Genomic DNA, 19366 nt, shown 5'->3' on the forward strand with positions numbered 1-19366 from the left:
GTGTCATGTTGAAACTCTAGGAAAGTTTACAAATATAGCTTGTTGTTGCTTCTGCTGCCTGTACCTTTCACGATGCCGCATAGAAGGTTTCCTCTCCGTGATATTATGAATTCTGCTCCTATCGGTGCTTTTCCTCGCTTGTCTGTGAGTGATGAAGCAGTGAGCACAAGGCACTGCTAGCACAATACCTAGAATAACATGTGTCGAGTCTGCTCCAGCAAGGGTTCTCACTCCTCCTGTAGGATCCGCCCCTATGTGTAATCTTGTAGTAGTCAAAAGAGCTGCTAGATCTCAAGGTAATATTCTATTGTTCTTTGCCATTTATGCTTTCTCTTTGTGCTTGCAAAAAACGCAACTTTGGCTGATAAAAAGTATACCTCTGTTCACTTTCTGAAAATAAAAAGTAGCCAGCCTGAACGTCTTCTCTCATGAAGTAATACAAGAATAATCTGTCATATTCCTAGCGCAAATAATATCTCTGCGTTTGGTTATTGAAATCTCTGTTATTTTGGCTACAGGTTCTTCCGAAACAAAGAAGTTGCATTCTGATGTATCAGTTAGCCAATGTTAGAAATCTCCTTCAGCCAAAAAAAACAAGCTTATGGAGGCTTCAATTACCATAGGTATTAGTAATAGCAACATTGACTTGTCAAACTAGAAGACAGGGGAAGAATTTGTACGCATGGAATGTGTCAAAGGCCTCTTTGCACTAGAGAAAGGCGGCACTCTCAATCATCTACCCTTCTAAATGGTCGTTACAATCATGGCCCCATCTTTGATAAGTATTGGAAAGCTTATTAAGAGGTATATGCAGTGGGACTTATTCAAACCACAAGGTGGTCTGGTCATGTGTAGAGCACTTTGGCAAGTACGTATGCATACCTTTGAAGGTACACAAGGTGATCTCAAGAATAAAGTTTCATTGACACAAGTTAATCTGTTCGAGCGCGCCTATGTATACATGGAAAATTATATCCCTAATAAATTAGGCGCGACACTTGAGAATACATTGCCGCTCTACAGATGATACAAGGTGGAAAGTATTATCCAGCTGTGTCATGGATAATACCAAAGATGGGGAATGGTATGGAGAGGAGGAGAACGGGGCAACTGTTTGGAAAGTCATGAAAACTCAACACCTGGCAGAATGTCTTGATGTAGAGACTATTTTTAACATGGATACGAGAAGATACTTCTTTGGAAGTGATGGGCAAGTTAACAATTCTATGAGAGGAATTCTCGTGGTCAACACTCTAAGACGAAGCTCGGGGGGTTCACCTAAAAATGTGTAAGTATACCACGTGAGTTCAAATGAAGGGGTTTTTTAAATTAAAAAATTTAAGGTAAATTAACAGAAATACATTTATAGAAGGGGTTTTTTTAATCAATTTTGAAAAAACCCGTAAGTCTATAAAGAAAAAGGGGTCATTTTATTCATGAAAAATTTCACAAGTAAGGGGTTTTTTAAAGACCCCTTGAACGCACGTGATATATAGGGTTTCTTAGTAGTGCACCCCCCCGAGAGACAAAGGAACGAGTCGGCAACATCCGATTGTGCTTGATGTTGACGACAATGATGCAAAAGAAGACTTTACCAATGCTCACTTCGGTGCTGAGAAAACAACAAGATTCAAGCAAGCGATAGCTGATGGAGATAACTTTGTGCCTCTCTCACGTACTACTCTAAGATTCACAAGGCTGCGAAAAGAAGATGCTTGCTTCTTGTAAATTTCTGCATGTCAGAGTTGGTTTCATGTTGCTTTTGGGTTCGGTTGTGTTGCGCTTGTAATTTCCTGTTCATTTTGAATGTATGGTTTCTAAGTAAAATGCTTCCAGGCATGGTTATAAACTTCTCTGAACAAGTATTTGTGCCTCCACGTGTCTCCATTGCCATCTTTTGCCATTTGCATTTGCATTTTCTTAAACGATACTTCCCCATCTTTTTTGGGCCACTGGAAGTGTGAAAACTTTCATGCATGGTTCAAGTGTAATGTACTCTTATTTAATGCCACGTAAGTGGCATTAATTAATATGCATAGGAAAAAATTTCTTAATATATGCATACGATTTTATTTTTTTGGGACCAATACATATATATATATATACCAAAAGGCTGAATTTACATCTTCATCCTTGACTTAACATACTTCAAGCCCTATTCAACAAGTTACAAATCAAAGTCCATCTCTCATCTTCATGTGGATGAGCTTGAGGAGACAGCCAGAGCAGATTGTGTATCACAACAAGAAACGCAAGCTTGCTGGCAAAGTTGTCAGGCGTTACCTTGTGAAGTTTAAGAACTATCTTCCCATTGATGCTAAATGGGTAGATGAAGAGTTCTTCAGAGGCCAACTAGATTCTCAATAAAGGCCACAAAGGTATGGTCCATTTGCTTGACTTTTTTGTACCATCTTTTAGTCCTTGGACCAAATTTTACTGGTCTTACCCTTGGCTTCAGCTACTAATTAGGCTTAGCCCAGTATGCCTGAATGTTTTCCCTTCCATAAAGAGAGTCAAGATATGGTTGCATGCAATGCCTGAATTATCTGCACCATCTCATCCTTATTCAGTTTATTAACCAAATGTATAGACCAACACACATGAACACATTTGTACATCAATCCTGTCACATCCATCCCTGTATCAACTAATTTTTGAAATACAATGCAGTTCATGGTATTCCAGATTTCCCAAAGATGAAAAAATCTAATTATGTTGAACATAGAATCAGCCTACTCCTCATTGGATGCCCATTTTCCAAGTAGCCAGTCCTCCCATTGTCCATGCATCCTAGTACAACTACATACCCATCTGCCAATTATGGACCAAGTTCTTGTGATAGCTGGGCAATCCCAAAAGACATGTTTTCCATCTTCAAGAGCAGTTTTGCATCTGGGACAACGCCCATTAGTAAAGTTTCTCTGCACCAGTTTGATCCCTAGAGGAAGAGCTCCCATACATACTCTCCAAAGAAAGACTTGAAACTTAATAAATTGTCTTCCATCTTTTTGTCCAACTATTAGGACCCCAATTTATCCTCCAAATCATGTTGCAGTAAACCACATTCTCCTCAGTTCTTCTTAATTCCTTATACAAGTTTTTAGTGGTCCCTCTATCGAGCTTGACCCCATTGTGCCAAAAGCAGTCTTTTACCCAACAAGATTCATCATAGGCAGTAGAGGACCATCCTTTTTGCACCTCTTCCAACACAAACCTGACTAGTTGTCCGCCCTGTAGTTGAGAGGCTGAACTCCTGATCAAGCTGTTCAAGATCCTTCCACCCCACCAAGTTTAATCGTAAGGGTTTAGCTCGTTTAATCGTAAGGCAAGGCAAGGCAAGCAACAGGAAGGGTTTGTTATAGGGTAGGTAGGTGAAGTTTGAATGTAGGGTACTAGGGTTCCATTGGGGAACTTTCTGAAGAGCAGAGCGATGGTGGAGTGGTGGTGGGGGGTGGTAGGGGCGGCGTTGCCGGCGCTGGCGGTAAGGCAGGTAGTGCGGGCGGGCAGGCGGAGGACGGAAGAGGAGCGGATGCGTGCCGCGGGGCGGGACAAGGGCTCCGATGACATCTTCGTATGCCAGCGCGTCTGCACCTCCAAGCGGATGCTCAACAAGGTGGGTGCCTTCTCCAAGGATCCCGTCCCGTCGACCTGCGTCACTGTGTGCGGGGTCTCGGATGTGGATGCCTGCGCGGATGCATGTGCGCGCACTCTCTGCTCCAACCCCCACCACATTCCCTCCTGGAACGACATCTGCCTCCGCCGCTGCCAGACCCAGTGCCTTAAGGTACAGAACGAAAACCTTGATCTCTAAAAGAAAACCCTAATTTTTGGAAACGAAATGCCCTCGCCTGTGCAACCTAGAGAAGGAACGTGGCTAACCCTAGCATGTAGAACATGGTGTAAACCCTCCTAGCCTGTGCAACAGAGGGAAAACTCTAGCTTGTGATCCAGCGCTAGTTCTTGCGATTGTCTCTTCTCAAACCCCAAGGAAGATAACCCTATTGTAAACCTTAATCTGAACGGTAGTACCTTATTGTAGTTTGAGTATATACCCAGTTTTGCAAGATCTGGGCTTTTGCGGATGCATTTATGACTGATCATCGTACTCGTGCTGGTTGAAACTTGATGGCTATCTTAATTCGGCTCATGGACGCTGTTTGCTCCCTTCCTTTGTGCTTTTCACGTTGTGTATGGCAAGCATGTGCAGTTGTCAATATGTAGATTATAGTGAGCAATGCATGTGTCTTGAGCTGTAAATTAGGGTGCACATTGTGATATGTAATGTTCTGCAACTTGTTGATTGTGTTATGAACATCAACGATTTGGCCAATTGATTAGAATGCTATTAGGCATTACATTCATATACTTCTCATTGGTAGTGCACCTGACTTGGCAATCATAATTTTAATTGTCTATGCAAGTAGTGTTTCCGCACACAAGAGTCTATATAGGCCTGTTACACATACCCCACCGCCCATTTATGGGCGGGGGAGATTGCCTGCCCATGAATTATGGGCAGTGGATACCCCCACCACATCAGCATGGGCAGGCAGGGGTATGGCGATGTGTAATGGGCCGTACATTTGCTGTATGTCTAGGGGCTGAGTATTCCATTACATGATAAGGAGGACTGAGTATGGTTGGAAGGTATGTATAGATGTGTGTATATATGTGTGTATGTCAGTACGTACAGAGTGTGTCGAAGTTTTCTGTTAAGAGATTCCTAATTATTTCAGAGTTGAAGCTTGTATGGTCATACATATATGAGCGCTTCTAGATTCATGTGTTCAACTTGTTCATCCTAATATGCATGTAAGTCATTGATTAGAGTATTCATGTCACATTCTAGGGATAACATTATGAACCTTAATACTAAGATTTAGAACCATTGTTTTATTAGCAAGGAAGAACACCCCATCGAACAGGTGGAAAATCCACATGACTCCTAAGCCTTGGAATCAAAATAACCCCATGCATCCACCTTGGAGTATCCCTAACCATTGTGGGATTATCTAATTATTAAATTAAGCATCTTGTTGGTCACCTAAAAATCTTGTAGTCACTTTGATTAGTCGTAATCACTGCGATTAGTCTATGGATCAAGAGAAATACTCTGAGAACTCGCCACTTGTCTACAAGGATTTGCATCTGCATAGGCAGACCTGGCAGAGGGTTTCGTGTAGTTAACATCTAAAGGCAGCGGAGCTTGTGTAGGTGTGGGTTCGAACTGAGATGTGGAAGCAGCAGTCCAGAAAAGAGAGCTTTCAAAGTGGGTGTTGAAGCAGCAGCGAGGGCTGGCAATGCGACAGGAAAGTGGATGGAGGGGTGGATGTGGGCATCTGGGCAGGATAGGGTTCTGGAGTCTGATGCCATCTTTTTGTGGCAGTGTAGTGGGTGCATTTTTCAAGGACCCCTTCCCGGCTGCTCTGCGTCACTCTTGCTCTGGGCCAATCCCCACCACTTCTCCTAGAATGGGATTTGCCACCACCGCGGTGCTGCCAGACAGCAACACTCTACCCCCTAAAGAAAAACCCCTTATTAGGAGCATTAAGAAGCTCTTAACATTGGAGCAAAGAAAGAGAAAAGAACCCTGGGGGTTGGCTGTGTCACTCTTGCTCTGGGCCAACCCCCACCACATCCTCTCCTAGAATGGGATTTGCCACCACCGCGGCTGCTGCCAGACAGCAACCCCCCGAAAGAAAAAACCCTTATTAGGAGCATTAAGAAACTCTTAACATTGGAGCAAAGAAAGAGAAAAAAGCCCTAACCTTTGAGAAAAAAGCCCTCTATGGAAATGCACCTGACCTGGCATCCATAATTTTAATTGTCTATGCAAGCAGTGTTTCGGCACACAAGAGTCTATATACATTTGCTGTATGTCTAGGCGCGGAGTATTCCATTGCATTATTCATATAGAAGAGAGGACAAGGAGGAGTGAGTTTATATCTAATTATTAAATTGTGGATGACACCAAGCATCTTGTTGGTCACCTAAAAATCTAGTGATACTTTGATTAGTCGCAATTACCGGGATTAGTCTATGGATCAAGAGAAATACTCAGAGAACTCACTTGTCTACATGCTGAGGGTAGGATTTGCATCTGCATAGGCAGACCTGACAGAGGGTTTTGTGCAGTTAACATCCAAAGGCAGCGGAGCTTGTATAGGGGTGGGTTCAAACTTTCTGAGATGCGAAAGCAGCAGTCCAGAAAAGAGAGCTTTTGAAGTGGGTGTTGAAGCAGCAGGAGCAGTGAGGGCTGGCAGTGCGACAGGTAGTGGGTATGGGAAAGTGGATGGAAGGGTGGATGTGGGCATCTGGGCAGGATAGGGCTCTGGAGTATGCCATCTTTTTGTGGAAGTGTTTTCCAAGGACCCCTTCTGGCTTCTCTGCGTTGCTGTTTGTGGAGTCTCTGACGCCTATGGTGGCTCGTTCTGGGCCAACCCCCACCACATCCTCTCCTAGAGTGGGATTTGCCGACAGCGCTGCTGCTGCCAGACAGCAATACTCTAGCCCCTAATGAAAAAAACCTTATTAGTGAGCACTAAGAAACTCTTTAACATCAGAGCAAAGAAAGAGAAACTGACCCTAACCTTTGAGAAAAAAGCCCTCTATGGAAATGTTCAATTTTTACAATACTATTGAGTGGCAGGTTCCACTGACTTCAGTGCTGCCTTATAAGCACATATTCCTGCTCATGGGTTATGCTAGATTTTTATCATCAACCGACTCTAGAGTGTTTAGAAGCCCCATACATAAACCATCATGATGAATCTCCAATGATTGTAATGGGCATCTTGTCATGGCCCTGTGAAAATGGAGCAGGACAAGTGTGGGCATGGTGGTGGCAGAGTCAGAATATTTTATGATTCACATGGGGGGTGTCCGGACAGTGTTTAAGATGTGTGGACATCCCTAGGTGTGAAGGGGGGAACTAAAAACATTAAGTTTTAATGTTTATTGAAGTTTGCCCCTAGGCCTTAGTGGCCCTAGGAACTTATTAAGTTGGGGCCCTAGGGATTAAATTGAGAAGGAGTTTTCTCTCTCTTCTCTCTCTCTCTTCCCTTTTTGGGGAGTCGTGTAGCAAAAGTGGAGAAGCCCTCATGCGCTTGTGTACTAGCGTGGAAAAGCTCAAGAGAAAGGAGAAGGCGGCTGTTTTGCTGTGGCTGTAGCTGTTTTTCTGAGTAGAATCAGCCGTACAGCACTGTACGGCCAGAACTGGGCACTCTCTCTCTCTCTCTTTCTCCTCTGTTGCTGGCGGCGCACAGGACAGCTGCTGGAAACTCTGCGCAGAAGACCTGTACAGGCTGTACAGTCTGTTTTTCAGCCCATACCCTACTGTACGACTGCCGTACAGTGTACGGGCAGTCAGATACAGCAAGTTCTGGTGCAGGCGGCGCTTTCTAGGGTGCTGGACAGAACTGTGCATGCTGATTCAGGCAGGTACAGAAGTGGACAGCAGGCTGTTTATGCAAGTACAACGCCTGGCGCGTATCCCGAGGCGGTACAGACGGGTACTGTGCTGATTTTCAGATCTGTATTTTCAAGGACAGCATAAGAGTGAGCATCAGGAGGAGGATAGAGGCAAGTGCAAGCACACGTGTGAAGCAGGGTTGTGGATTCAAGTGCCTGCAGGCACAGATTGGTGCTGTTGCTTCCTCCAGTGTTGTTTCACGAGCTGAACTTGGTAAGCTCTGTTTCTGTTCATCCATCTCTCTTTCTACTGCTTGATGTCTGCTGCAGGTATGTGTTATCTGGCTCCTTGTGAGAGGAGGAGTTTGGCAGATTGACAAGGGATTAAGACAGAGATTGAACAGCACATGTATGTTTGAGCTGAGAAGATGTATCATGCTCTTGAGTTATGCCAGATGTATGCCCATGGCTGGCCCGCTTAGTGATCTTGGCTGATCAGAGGGAGGCACAGTGTGTTGTTTGAAGACACAGATCTGTGTGCATAGATCCTCTGTGCTGAGAAGGATTTGTGGGCAGTCAGATTGGACTTACAGGTGTAAACTCTTGGCTGGTCTTTGTGTTGTACTCAGCCATACATATTATTTTAATTGAATAAAGAAATACCGCAAGGGGCGCCAAGCTTTGGGGCCAACAGGTGTCGCTGTGTTTTCAGATTTGGGCACTTTAGCTCCAATCTGTGTTTTGTTTCTCATCTAGACTACAAGTGGACGGGTGATTGCTCCTACCGCACTATGGTTTTCTATCAGAGGCCGGTTTCAAGGTTCCGTCCCCGGGACCAATCATCAACTTTCCGAAGGGGGTGAGCTCGTGGTTGCTTTGAAGAAAGCCATCGATGAAAATTCAGCACTCATGTCTGATACAGAGGATGAGTACTTCTATCATGAAGAAGAAGAGCAAGAGACTTCTCCTGAGAGAGATGTATCTGAAGATATCTTTGCAGGAGAACAGGCTGCAGATGATGAGCCTTATGAGGATGTAACACAGCCAGAAGATGTGCATGGTAAAGAGGATGATGATGCTCGGTTCAAAGATCGCTTGGCTAGTGTTATGGATACTTTTATGCAGCTCACTCAGAGTGAGAGATTTGCTGAATTTTTGAGATCTCGCTCAGAGCCCCGCACAGAGCCCCAGAAAAAGAAGAAGAAGGTTCGTTCAAAGAATCTTTCTCATGGTCATAGTGGTACCACTCCACAGGATCCATCTCCTGCCCAGTTTCCGAATATGCAGCATGCTTTTGGTGCTAACCCACAGAGTTCCTTCTATGGACAGCCACCTATTCCTCAGCAGAACATGCATCCAGGGTACTTTGGTGGTGGCTCGGTGTTCCAATCCATGACTGGGGGTTATCCTCAGGGAGGCATGGGTATGTATGGGCCTTTTGGAGCTAATTTTCAGCCTGGCATGCAAGGGAATATGTATGGTGGTATGCAGTCCGGTATGCAAGGAAATGTGTTTGGAGGCATGCAACCTGGGATGCAAGGCAATATGTTTGGTGGCATGCAGCCAGGTATGCAGCATGGAATGTATGGAAACATGGCTGGGATGTATGGTATGCTTGGTGTTGGAATGGGAAATGTTGACCCAATGATGGGTATGAATGTTGGGGGCAGCAATCTTATGAAACCACTTCCATATGATAATCTAACGCCTATGGGAAAGGCGAAGGATTACAAGGAAGGGGGAGCTGCAGTGAAGTTTGACACTTTCAGTGGGGCCAAGGATAAATTGAAGGCACTTACCTTTTTACAGCAATTTGATGCTGCTTTTTCTGGTGGGAATTACACAGAGTCCTCGAAGGTGAGGAAAGCTGCCACTTTTCTCAAGGGCAATGCTTTGCAGTGGTGGTCTACTCTTCTTTTGCAGGGCATAGCACCCACCACATGGGTCCAATTCAAACAGGTTTTCTCTTCCGTATGGCTCACATCTACATTCGAGGTGGATGTTATGACAGCATGGCACAAGCTGGATGCTTCAAAGTGTGATAGTTTGGAGGATTATAACAAGAAGTTTTGGGAAGCTCTACTCCCAGTGACTTCTTATCGTGCCGTGCCATTATCTGAGCAGGTAGAGAAGTATTGTTGTGGGCTGCCCAAGGAGGTACAAGATTATTGTATAAAGACAAGAGTAACGAACATGTCACAGATGATTGAAAATGCTATGACAGCTAATGCGTTACTCACAGGTGGTTCATCTGGATTTAAGGGCAGTAAGAAATTGAGCAAGAAAGCTGAAAAATTTGGGCATGCTTCTCGTGATGCTAAAGGGTCTACAGAGACAAAGTATAAGAAGTTGCCAATGCCCAAGAGGACTTCTGAGGAAAGACAGGCTTTGAGAGATGCTCAAAAGTGTTTTTATTGTACTGAAGAGGGGCATATGTCATTCAATTGTCCCAAAAGAACGTCCAAGAAGGACCCTGACAATAAAGGAGAGCCCAAGCCAAAGAAACCAAAGCCTTCTGCAGGCTTAGTTCCTGATCTTGTGGGGGAGCAGCTAAGTGGTGAAGCATCAGAGTTGTGCAGGGCATGGGGCAAAGTGAGAGATCAGAATGCTTTGATCTTCTTTGACACAGGTGCTAGAGCCAACTTCATTTCACCAGATTTGGCTGGCCGATTGGGGATTCGCGCAGAGGAGATGGGGCCGTTACATGAGGCTAATATGGCTTGTCCAGGGTATGCAGAACCCGTTACTCCTATTATTGGGAAGCTTCGGCTTCATTTGCAGGGTTATGTGGACAGTGAGGAGTTCTTCATCATGCCTTTGGATGGCTGTGATGTTTTGTTGGGGATGCCATGGTGCCACAGGGTACATGCGGTGGTGGATACTTACAACAGGAAAATTACTCTGACTCATAGAGGGAAAGAGCATGTATTGGATGTAAAACTCAAAGGGGAATCTGTTCCTATTGTATCCGCTTCGGCGATTTCATCAGTAATGAAAAAGCATCTTTCCGCGTACTTGATTTATGTAAAGGATGCACAGGATGATGAGTCTAAGTCTAATTTGTCAATGTTAGATAAGGACAGGGCTGATTTCTTAAGTGGGTTTCAAGACTGTTTTTCCGAGTCATTGCCAGGAGAATTACCTCCTGAGAGGCCAGAAGATCATGCCATAGATCTGATTCCTGGTAGTACTCCACCGAATAGACCGCCATACCGAGTTAGTGCAGCCCAACAGGAAGAGATTATGAGTCAGGTGCAAGAGCTATTGAATAAGGGATTGATTCAGCCTAGCTCATCACCCTTTTGCTCACCTGTGCTCTTAGTGCAGAAGAAGGATGGTTCTTCGCGCATGTGTATAGATTACAGGGCGCTGAATAAGAATACCATCAAGAATCGATTCCCCATACCGAGGATCGATGACATCTTGGACCGCTTACAGCGCTCCACAGTTTTTAGTCGTATTGACTTGAAAAGCGGGTATCATCAGATATGTATTAGACCCGAGGATGTGCATAAGACAGCATTCCGAACCACGTTTGGGTTGTATGAGTTCTTGGTTATGCCCTTTGGTTTAACGAATGCGCCTGCCACATTTAACAGAATGATGGACAGGATTTTCAGGCCTCATAGAGAGTTTGTGGGCACATTCTTTGATGATATGATTGTGCATTCACAAACTGAGGAAGAGCATAGAAGGCATTCGGCCATTGTGTTTGCAGAACTCAGAAACCATAGGTTGGTGGTTAATGGCAAGAAGAGTGAGTTCTTTTTGCAGGAGATCCATTTCTTGGGGCATATTGTGTCTGGTCATGGAGTCCGTATGGATCCAGCAAAGGTGGAAGCAATACTTATTGGCCAGCTTTGAGGACCGTGCATGATGTACGTAGCTTTTTAGGATTGTGTTCCTATTACAGGCGTTACATACGGCACTTTGCTGAAATTGCTTCGCCTCTTCATGCTTTGACGAAGAAAGCAACTCCGTTTAGATGGGCTGATCGGGAAATTATAGCATTCAAAAAGCTCAAAGAAAAGCTTACTTCGGACCCAGTATTGGTGTTACCGGACCTCCGAAAGGCTTTTGTTGTCCAGTGTGATGCATGTGGAAGTAGCATTGGTGCAGTTCTCATGCAAGAGGGACATGTGATAGCCTATGAGAGTAGAGTTTTGCAAGATGCCGAGAAGCATTTACAGGTGTATGAGAAAGAGATGTTGGCTGTAATTCACGCTCTTTCTACATGGAAACACTACTTGCTTGGGGCTGATTTCACTGTGCATACAGATCATCAGACCTTGCGTTATTTCCTCACGCAGACTAAGCTTTCAGAGAAGCATATGCGTTGGGCAAACTTTTTGTCAATGTTTCACTTCCGGATTGTACATGTGGAAGGCAAAAAGAATGTAGTGGCAGATGCTTTGTCACGCAAGCCACAGGTCTCTGCAGTTTCACTTGCTTATCATCATGAGCTTGATGAAATGAAAGAGCAGTATGCCCATGATGAGGATTTTGAAAGGTTGTATGATCAGATGTCTGAGGGTCAGCGGCATGAGCATTACACTCTCAGAGATGGGTTTTTATTGATGCATGGCAGACTGTGTGTTACCAGGCCATTGCGACTCAAGGTTATGATTGAAAGTCATGCTCCACCGTATGCAGGTCATAGAGGTATTGACGCCACGGTCAAAGCAGTGGAGACTTTCTTTTATTGGCCAACCTTGAGAAGAGATGTTGATGCCTTTGTGAGGCAATGCATCGTATGTCAGAAGGTAAAGTTTGACCGTCAGAAGACACCAGGGTTATTACAGCCTTTACCTATTCCGGATAGACCTTGGGAGAGCATTGCCATGGATTTTGTATTTGATCTTCCACGGACACAAACGGGAAATGATGGCATCTGGACTATCATATGCAGGTTCAGTAAGCAGGCTCATTTCATTCCCGTGCGGAAGACAATTAAAGTGGATCATATGGTGAAGTTGTTCATGGCGAACATCTTCAAGTATCATGGCTTGCCTACGTCTATCATTAGTGACCGTGATCCACGGATGACGAGTTTGTTTTGGAGAGGGTTGTTTGACAACATGGGTACAACTCTCAAGTTTTCATCGTCATTTCATCCACAGACAGATGGTCAGTCAGAAGAGGCTAACTCTACAGTGTTGGATCTTCTCAAGTGTTATGTGTCAGAGCACAAGCAACAATGGGAAAAGTATCTTCCTCTAGTGGAGTTTGCATATAACAACACTGTACATAGCTCGACAGGCAAGGCGCCTTTTGAGATTGTAGAAGGAGGGAAGAAGGTACCATCCATTTTGCATACAAAGGATAAGATCTTTGAGGCTGATCAGTATGTGGAGAGCTTGGATGAAGCTTATCGGAGAGTTAAGTTGGCCCTCCAGAAAACTCAGCAGAAGCAAAAGAAAGCCGCAGACCGTCACAGACGTGATTTACAGTTTGCATTGGGTGATTGGGTTCTTTTGCGCTTTGAAAAGGCTAGACTCAAGAAGATGAAGGGTAAAGAGCGCTTATTCCCTAAGTTGAGCATGAGATATTATGGGCCTTTTCAGGTTTTGGAAAAGATTGGTGAGGTAACCTATCGTTTGAAGTTACCAGATCACTGGAGGATTCACAATGCTTTTCACGTGAGTCTTCTTAGACCTTTCCGTGGGGATGTGCCTGAGGATGTATCAGATGAGGCTCAGCCGGAAGTTGAGGAACTTGATGAGGTTCTGATTCCAGAGCAGATACTGGCACATAAAGAAAGGAAGGTACGAGGTAAAGTTTCCCGTCGCTATCTTGTGAAGTTCAAGAACTATTCACCGATGGATGCGAAGTGGATGGAGGAAGGTGACTTAACAGATTCACCTCAGGTTTTGCAGCTTTATCTCGATGCCTTTGAGTTAGAGCCGACTCTTATTGTGGCTCATTCAGGTTCAGCAGAGCATGGGTCTGGAGCATTACCTGATGCTCAAGAGGGGGGTAGCACCTCCACTCCCTTGATACAGACAGGCTCAGATGACATCTAGAGGTCGCTTGGTGCAGATTTTATCTCATCCGAAGGTACTGAGGCTGACACTACATCTGTTTATGGGACTTCTATGATATATGTGTACTAGTCACATGGAGATTTTTGTGGATATGTATGGTTCACAGTAGTATACAACTTGGATTATTACTATGCCATTGGTTTGCAGTGAATGTTGATACATGTGTATGGCTCAGAGAGATTGGGACGCTGATCTTGCCATATTGTATATTTCACTTTGGATATTTTGATGCATCACCAGAATGCAATCGAGGACGCTTGCCATCTTTCAAGAGGGGGGTATGTCATGGCCCTATGAAAATGGAGCAGGACAAGTGTGGGCATGGTGGTTGCAGAGTCAGAATATTTTATGATTCACATGGGGGGTGTCCGGACAGTGTTTAAGATGTGTGGACATCCCTAGGTGTGAAGGGGGGAACTAAAAACATTAAGTTTTAATGTTTATTGAAGTTTGCCCCTAGGCCTTAGTGGCCCTAGGAACTTATTAAGTTGGGGTCCTAGGGATTAAATTGAGAAGGAGTTTTCTCTCTCTTCTCTCTCTCTCTTCCCTTTTTGGGGAGTCGTGTAGCAAAAGTGGAGAAGCCCTCATGCGCTTGTGTACTAGCGTGGAAAAGCTCAAGAGAAAGGAGAAGGCGGCTGTTTTGCTGTGGCTGTAGCTGTTTTTCTGAGTAGAATCAGCCGTACAGCACTGTACGGCCAGAACTGGGCACTCTCTCTCTCTCTCTTTCTCCTCTGTTGCTGGCGGCGCACAGGACAGCTGCTGGAAACTCTGCGCAGAAGACCTGTACAGGCTGTACAGTCTGTTTTTCAGCCCATACCCTACTGTACGACTGCCGTACAGTGTACGGGCAGTCAGATACAGCAAGTTCTGGTGCAGGCGGCGCTTTCTAGGGTGCTGGACAGAACTGTGCATGCTGATTCAGGCAGGTACAGAAGTGGACAGCAGGCTGTTTATGCAAGTACAACGCCTGGCGCGTATCCCGAGGCGGTACAGACGGGTACTGTGCTGATTTTCAGATCTGTATTTTCAAGGACAGCATAAGAGTGAGCATCAGGAGGAGGATAGAGGCAAGTGCAAGCACACGTGTGAAGCAGGGTTGTGGATTCAAGTGCCTGCAGGCACAGATTGGTGCTGTTGCTTCCTCCAGTGTTGTTTCACGAGCTGAACTTGGTAAGCTCTGTTTCTGTTCATCCATCTCTCTTTCTACTGCTTGATGTCTGCTGCAGGTATGTGTTATCTGGCTCCTTGTGAGAGGAGGAGTTTGGCAGATTGACAAGGGATTAAGACAGAGATTGAACAGCACATGTATGTTTGAGCTGAGAAGATGTATCATGCTCTTGAGTTATGCCAGATGTATGCCCATGGCTGGCCCGCTTAGTGATCTTGGCTGATCAGAGGGAGGCACAGTGTGTTGTTTGAAGACACAGATCTGTGTGCATAGATCCTCTGTGCTGAGAAGGATTTGTGGGCAGTCAGATTGGACTTACAGGTGTAAACTCTTGGCTGGTCTTTGTGTTGTACTCAGCCATACATATTATTTTAATTGAATAAAGAAATACCGCAAGGGGCGCCAAGCTTTGGGGCCAACAGGTGTCGCTGTGTTTTCAGATTTGGGCACTTTAGCTCCAATCTGTGTTTTGTTTCTCATCTAGACTACAAGTGGACGGGTGATTGCTCCTACCGCACTATGGTTTTCTATCAGAGGCCGGTTTCACATCTAGTGAGTATTTTGTAACAGGAATCTGTCTGCAATGTCATGCCGGTAGTGAACCTCAAATGTGCAGATAGACTCTGATGTGCTCACTCCAACCTTCATTCAATGTTGCAGATTTGTGAATGTTCACATAATGGGCTGTTACGGCTTAATGTGACTCTTAAAGATGGAGGCGTTTTCCATGGTGAAATTTTGGTTCAAATCCCTTTTTTCTTTCTCGTAAAACTTCAGTTTTTCATGTGCATGGAAGGTTTTGTAAGAATCTTGAGTTTTGGGTGGAGGGTGTGAGAGAGAATAATGTTGATAATTTGGGCCCCAGGGTAGCTAGTCAACTAGACATCTGGGCTATGGAGGGGCAGGTTGCATTCATTGAAACCATGCACCATCTTTTGGTACTGAGATCCACAGTCGTCCATGGAGTGGTGTCATCACTTGACTCTTGTTGTGCGACCTTTTTTTTGAGAATGGTGCCACTCAGAGAATTGCCTTGATTATGTAACACGCGGAAGCTCTGGGGGTCTTCTTTCAGCCCTAAACACCATCTGAGAACATGCTGATGCCAAAACGCAGATAGAAGGGAGAGTAGAGAGAGAGAGAAATGCTGGAAATTCAGAATATTTCATATGGTACAAAAAGGTACCCTTCTACAGCCCTAGGCTGCCTTCTTGGAAAAGGTGAACATCACCAAAATTACTCCTATACTAGGGACCCATTCCATAAAGGAATGAATGAGTTCATCAATGGGCATACACGCCTATTTAATGGGCATACACGCCTATTTATAGGCTCTTGGATTTTCTTGGAGTGTTGGCTGACCAGCAGTCGGCCAGCCGACTAGTCATAAATGCCTGAATCTGGAGCGCCTGCAGCTGCCTTGCCCCTCTGGTATAGCCGACAACATTTGTATGCAGCCGACAGCACTAAGTCATGCAGATTCCACGTCCTTCTCCAAGTCCACCCTAGCCACATTCTGCACCTTGTGCTCCAAATCCTAGCTCTAATGATCTTTTTCTTGGTTTCCCCTTCTGGATTAGCTCTGGGAATGTTCATGGCAATGCTTGCACATGACATCCCCCTTTGCTAAACTTGATGACGGGCTTCCAACTTGTTCCTTGGATGACTGTCATCATCCCAATCTTTTCCCAAAGTCCCTCCATCATCCTTTCAACTCTGGCAACCCTTTTCACGGAAAACCCCGCCCGATCTCCAGAACCACTCTGACTCTGAATAATATCTATGCATCTGATCCATCCAGTCCCCAATCCATTCTTGCCTTGACTTTGAACACAGTCTTGGTCTTCATTCCTGAGAAATGAGTCTGGTACTCTCACATCACCCCTTGGAGGATAATCTTCCCTTGGGATCGTTGCCCGAGAACCTATCTGGCTCACAGGATTGCCATCCCCTCTGGCTTTGTAGAACACCACCAACAAACCTCCTGGGAGCTCTTCTCGATCTTGGGTTCCTTGCCTTGGGCTTCGTATCCGTGTACTTTCTTGTACCTTTGACCTGTACACCATCATATGGGACTGAATTAGTGTTTAGCTTTGCTGAGCTTGATGCTATGATACCAATGTAACACGCGGAAGCTGTGGGGGTCTTCTTTCAGCCCTAAACACCATCTGAGAACATGTTGATGTAAAAACGTAGACAAAAGGGAGAGTAGAGAGAGAGAGAGAGAGAGAAATGCTAGAAATTCTATATATTTCATATGGTACAAAAAGGTACCCTTCTACAGCCCTAGGCTGCCTTCTTGGAAAAGGTGAACATCACCAAAACTACTCCTATACTAGGGACTCATTCCATAAAGGAGTTCATCAATGAGCATACACGCCTATTTATAGGCCCTCGGATTTTCTTGGAGTGCTGGCCGACTAGCAGTTGGCCAGTTGACTGGTCATAAATGCCTGAATCTGGAGCGCATGTAGCCACCTTGCCCCTCCGGTACAGTCGACAACATCTGTATGCAATCGATAGCACCAAGTCATGCAGCCGACAGAGATTCCATGTCCTTCTCCAAGTCCACCCCCTTCTGGATTAGCTCTGGGAATGTTCATGGCAATGCTCGCACATGACAGATTAAAACTGCCATAGAAATATAATTCATTAAATCATAAGCCATAAGAGCTTTGGGTGGTACGATTGAAAAAAATTCATGGCACAACTTTCAGAAGGATATATATTTCAGTTATCACTTTTTGTATAGGCAAGATTGTTTTTCTATTTAGTGTTTGGAAGCAGGGTGCTGGAAGACAAGTATACACCCACCCTAGTAAGCACTTGCAATGTCACATATAATATAAGTACTTTGGCTTACCTCTTTTGAAAGAAGTTGAAAGTACCACTCATGGTTTTAGCTTTTACATGGTTTCTTTTGTTTTGTTTTTGTCCAACATTTACAAAGACGGCCTTGGTGATATTCCAAACATTGAATTGAATAAAAAGAGGAGCTTGATCATTTGTTTTGAAGAACTATTGGTTGGAAGGAATTAAGCTTCATTAAGTAAAGGCACCTACAAGGTCCTTAAGTTAGATCCTGCTCTACATTCTAAAGAGAAGTTTCTTATACCTCCAACCCCACAAACCATTACAAAAAGATTCTAGCATGGTGGCAATTTCTAAGCTCAAAAAAATGCAATGTAATGAGAATTTGAATAATTTGCCATTAGATTGTCACACATGACTAACACACTAGATTGCAAAGAAAACAAAAGAAAAAAAATGCAAATGTGTGGTTGGATTAGCGCTCATATGTGAGAATATGTGAATATGAAGCGGAAGCAAATAGAGATCACACAAAGAGAGAGAAGATAGCCAAGAGAGATCCAACACTTGAGCCAAGAATTGAAAAGTATTGAATGAATTATGAAGGCACAATGGCCATGCTTATATACATCTCATGGAGAGCAGTCGGCCGGTAGCAAAAGGCACATGGTTGTAGCAAAAGTGATAAATGTCTAAAAAGGAGCTATAAAATAGTGGAAAAATATAGAAAAAGTCCTTGATGACATTGGATAAAAAAAGGGGCATATAATGGAGTAAAAATGTCTAAAAAAGCTATAAAATAGTGGAAAAATATAGGAAAAGTCCCTGATGACATCGGATAAAAAAAGGGACATAAAATGGAGTAAAAGAGAGTTGGAGATGACATGTCCAAAAAAAAATCTATAAAGATTCCAACACTTATGGTTTGATAGTTTTTGTGACTACATTGATGTAATTATGCATTCATAAGTCTAGACTATCGAATGAAGGCGGTGGTAATGCTTTCAAAGATCCATAACCTGTAACACTATGAGGTGCCGTGTAAAATTCATTATAAAAGAAAACTCCTCTCTCTGCCAAGGATGTTTCTTTGTATAGCTGCTCACCAATAGATGCATGAAAAACATCGAAGATTCCCACAATACTATCTATAGGCTGCCAGTCAACCAAGTTTGAAGGATATATATCTATACAGACGAATACAAGAGAAGTATAAGTATAGAAATGAAACACATTACATAAACATAATGTAAAAACATTTACTTACAGTTTGGTCTATGGAGTGGGACTCCATTAGGCAAACGTTGCAGACACAGTTCTAAGTGCATGTAGGCATATTGCATAAGGATTTCCTTAATGCTCCCACCTGTGTCAGAGAGTTTGAAGTCTTGAACTCTGCCTTTGTAAGTGTCGATGAACTCATTCTTTGTTTTTTTCGCTTCCTAGTCTGTAACATAATCCAACTACTAATAGAGATTGTGGTAGGAATCCACCTTTGATTATCCATATCAAAATTGTTGTATACTATAATAGCTCTAGTAGAGGAGTAGGGACACCTAGGACGTCTGGTTTCCATGGAAGCAAATAGAAAATAAAAGCAAATGTAAGAAGATGGAAGAAGATGAGATGGCAAAAGAGATAACCTCCAAAACGTGTGAAATTTGTTGTATACTATAATAGCTCTAGTAGAGGAGCAGGGACACCTAGGACGTCTGGTTTCCATGGAAGCAAATAGAAAATAAAAGCAAATGTAAGAAGATGGAAGAAGATGAGATGGCAAAAGAGATAACCTCCAAAACGTGCGAAATTTTTAGAGGGAAATCCATTCATTAAATGACGTAGGAACTTCGAAGAGAACATTTCAAATTTTTAGAGGAAAAAAGCACTTTTATTAAATGAGCTGAACGAGGGAAATTTTTAGATAAAAAAACCA

The 19366-nt window shown here is 43.9% G+C and overlaps 1 protein-coding gene across 1 annotated transcript; it reads left to right on the top strand.

Moving 5' to 3' along the window:
• Positions 1-3189: 3189 nt before the first annotated feature.
• Positions 3190-4293, top strand: LOC147629093 (thionin-like protein). The gene has a single exon (XM_086812338.1). It carries the CDS (start codon positions 3431-3433, stop codon positions 3809-3811), a length of 381 nt encoding a protein of 126 aa, XP_086668464.1. The 5' UTR covers positions 3190-3430; the 3' UTR covers positions 3812-4293.
• Positions 4294-19366: the final 15073 nt, after the last annotated feature.

Source organism: Cibotium barometz, chromosome 18 (genome assembly GCF_041138505.1).
Source record: "Cibotium barometz isolate CiBa-2024 chromosome 18, ASM4113850v1, whole genome shotgun sequence".
NCBI lineage: Eukaryota > Viridiplantae > Streptophyta > Polypodiopsida > Cyatheales > Cibotiaceae > Cibotium > Cibotium barometz.

Excerpts from the sequence above, each read along its gene's own strand:
- LOC147629093 (XM_086812338.1), top strand. The coding sequence starts at position 3,431 with ATGGTGGAGTGGTGGTGGGGGGTGGTAGGGGCGGCGTTGCCGGCGCTG.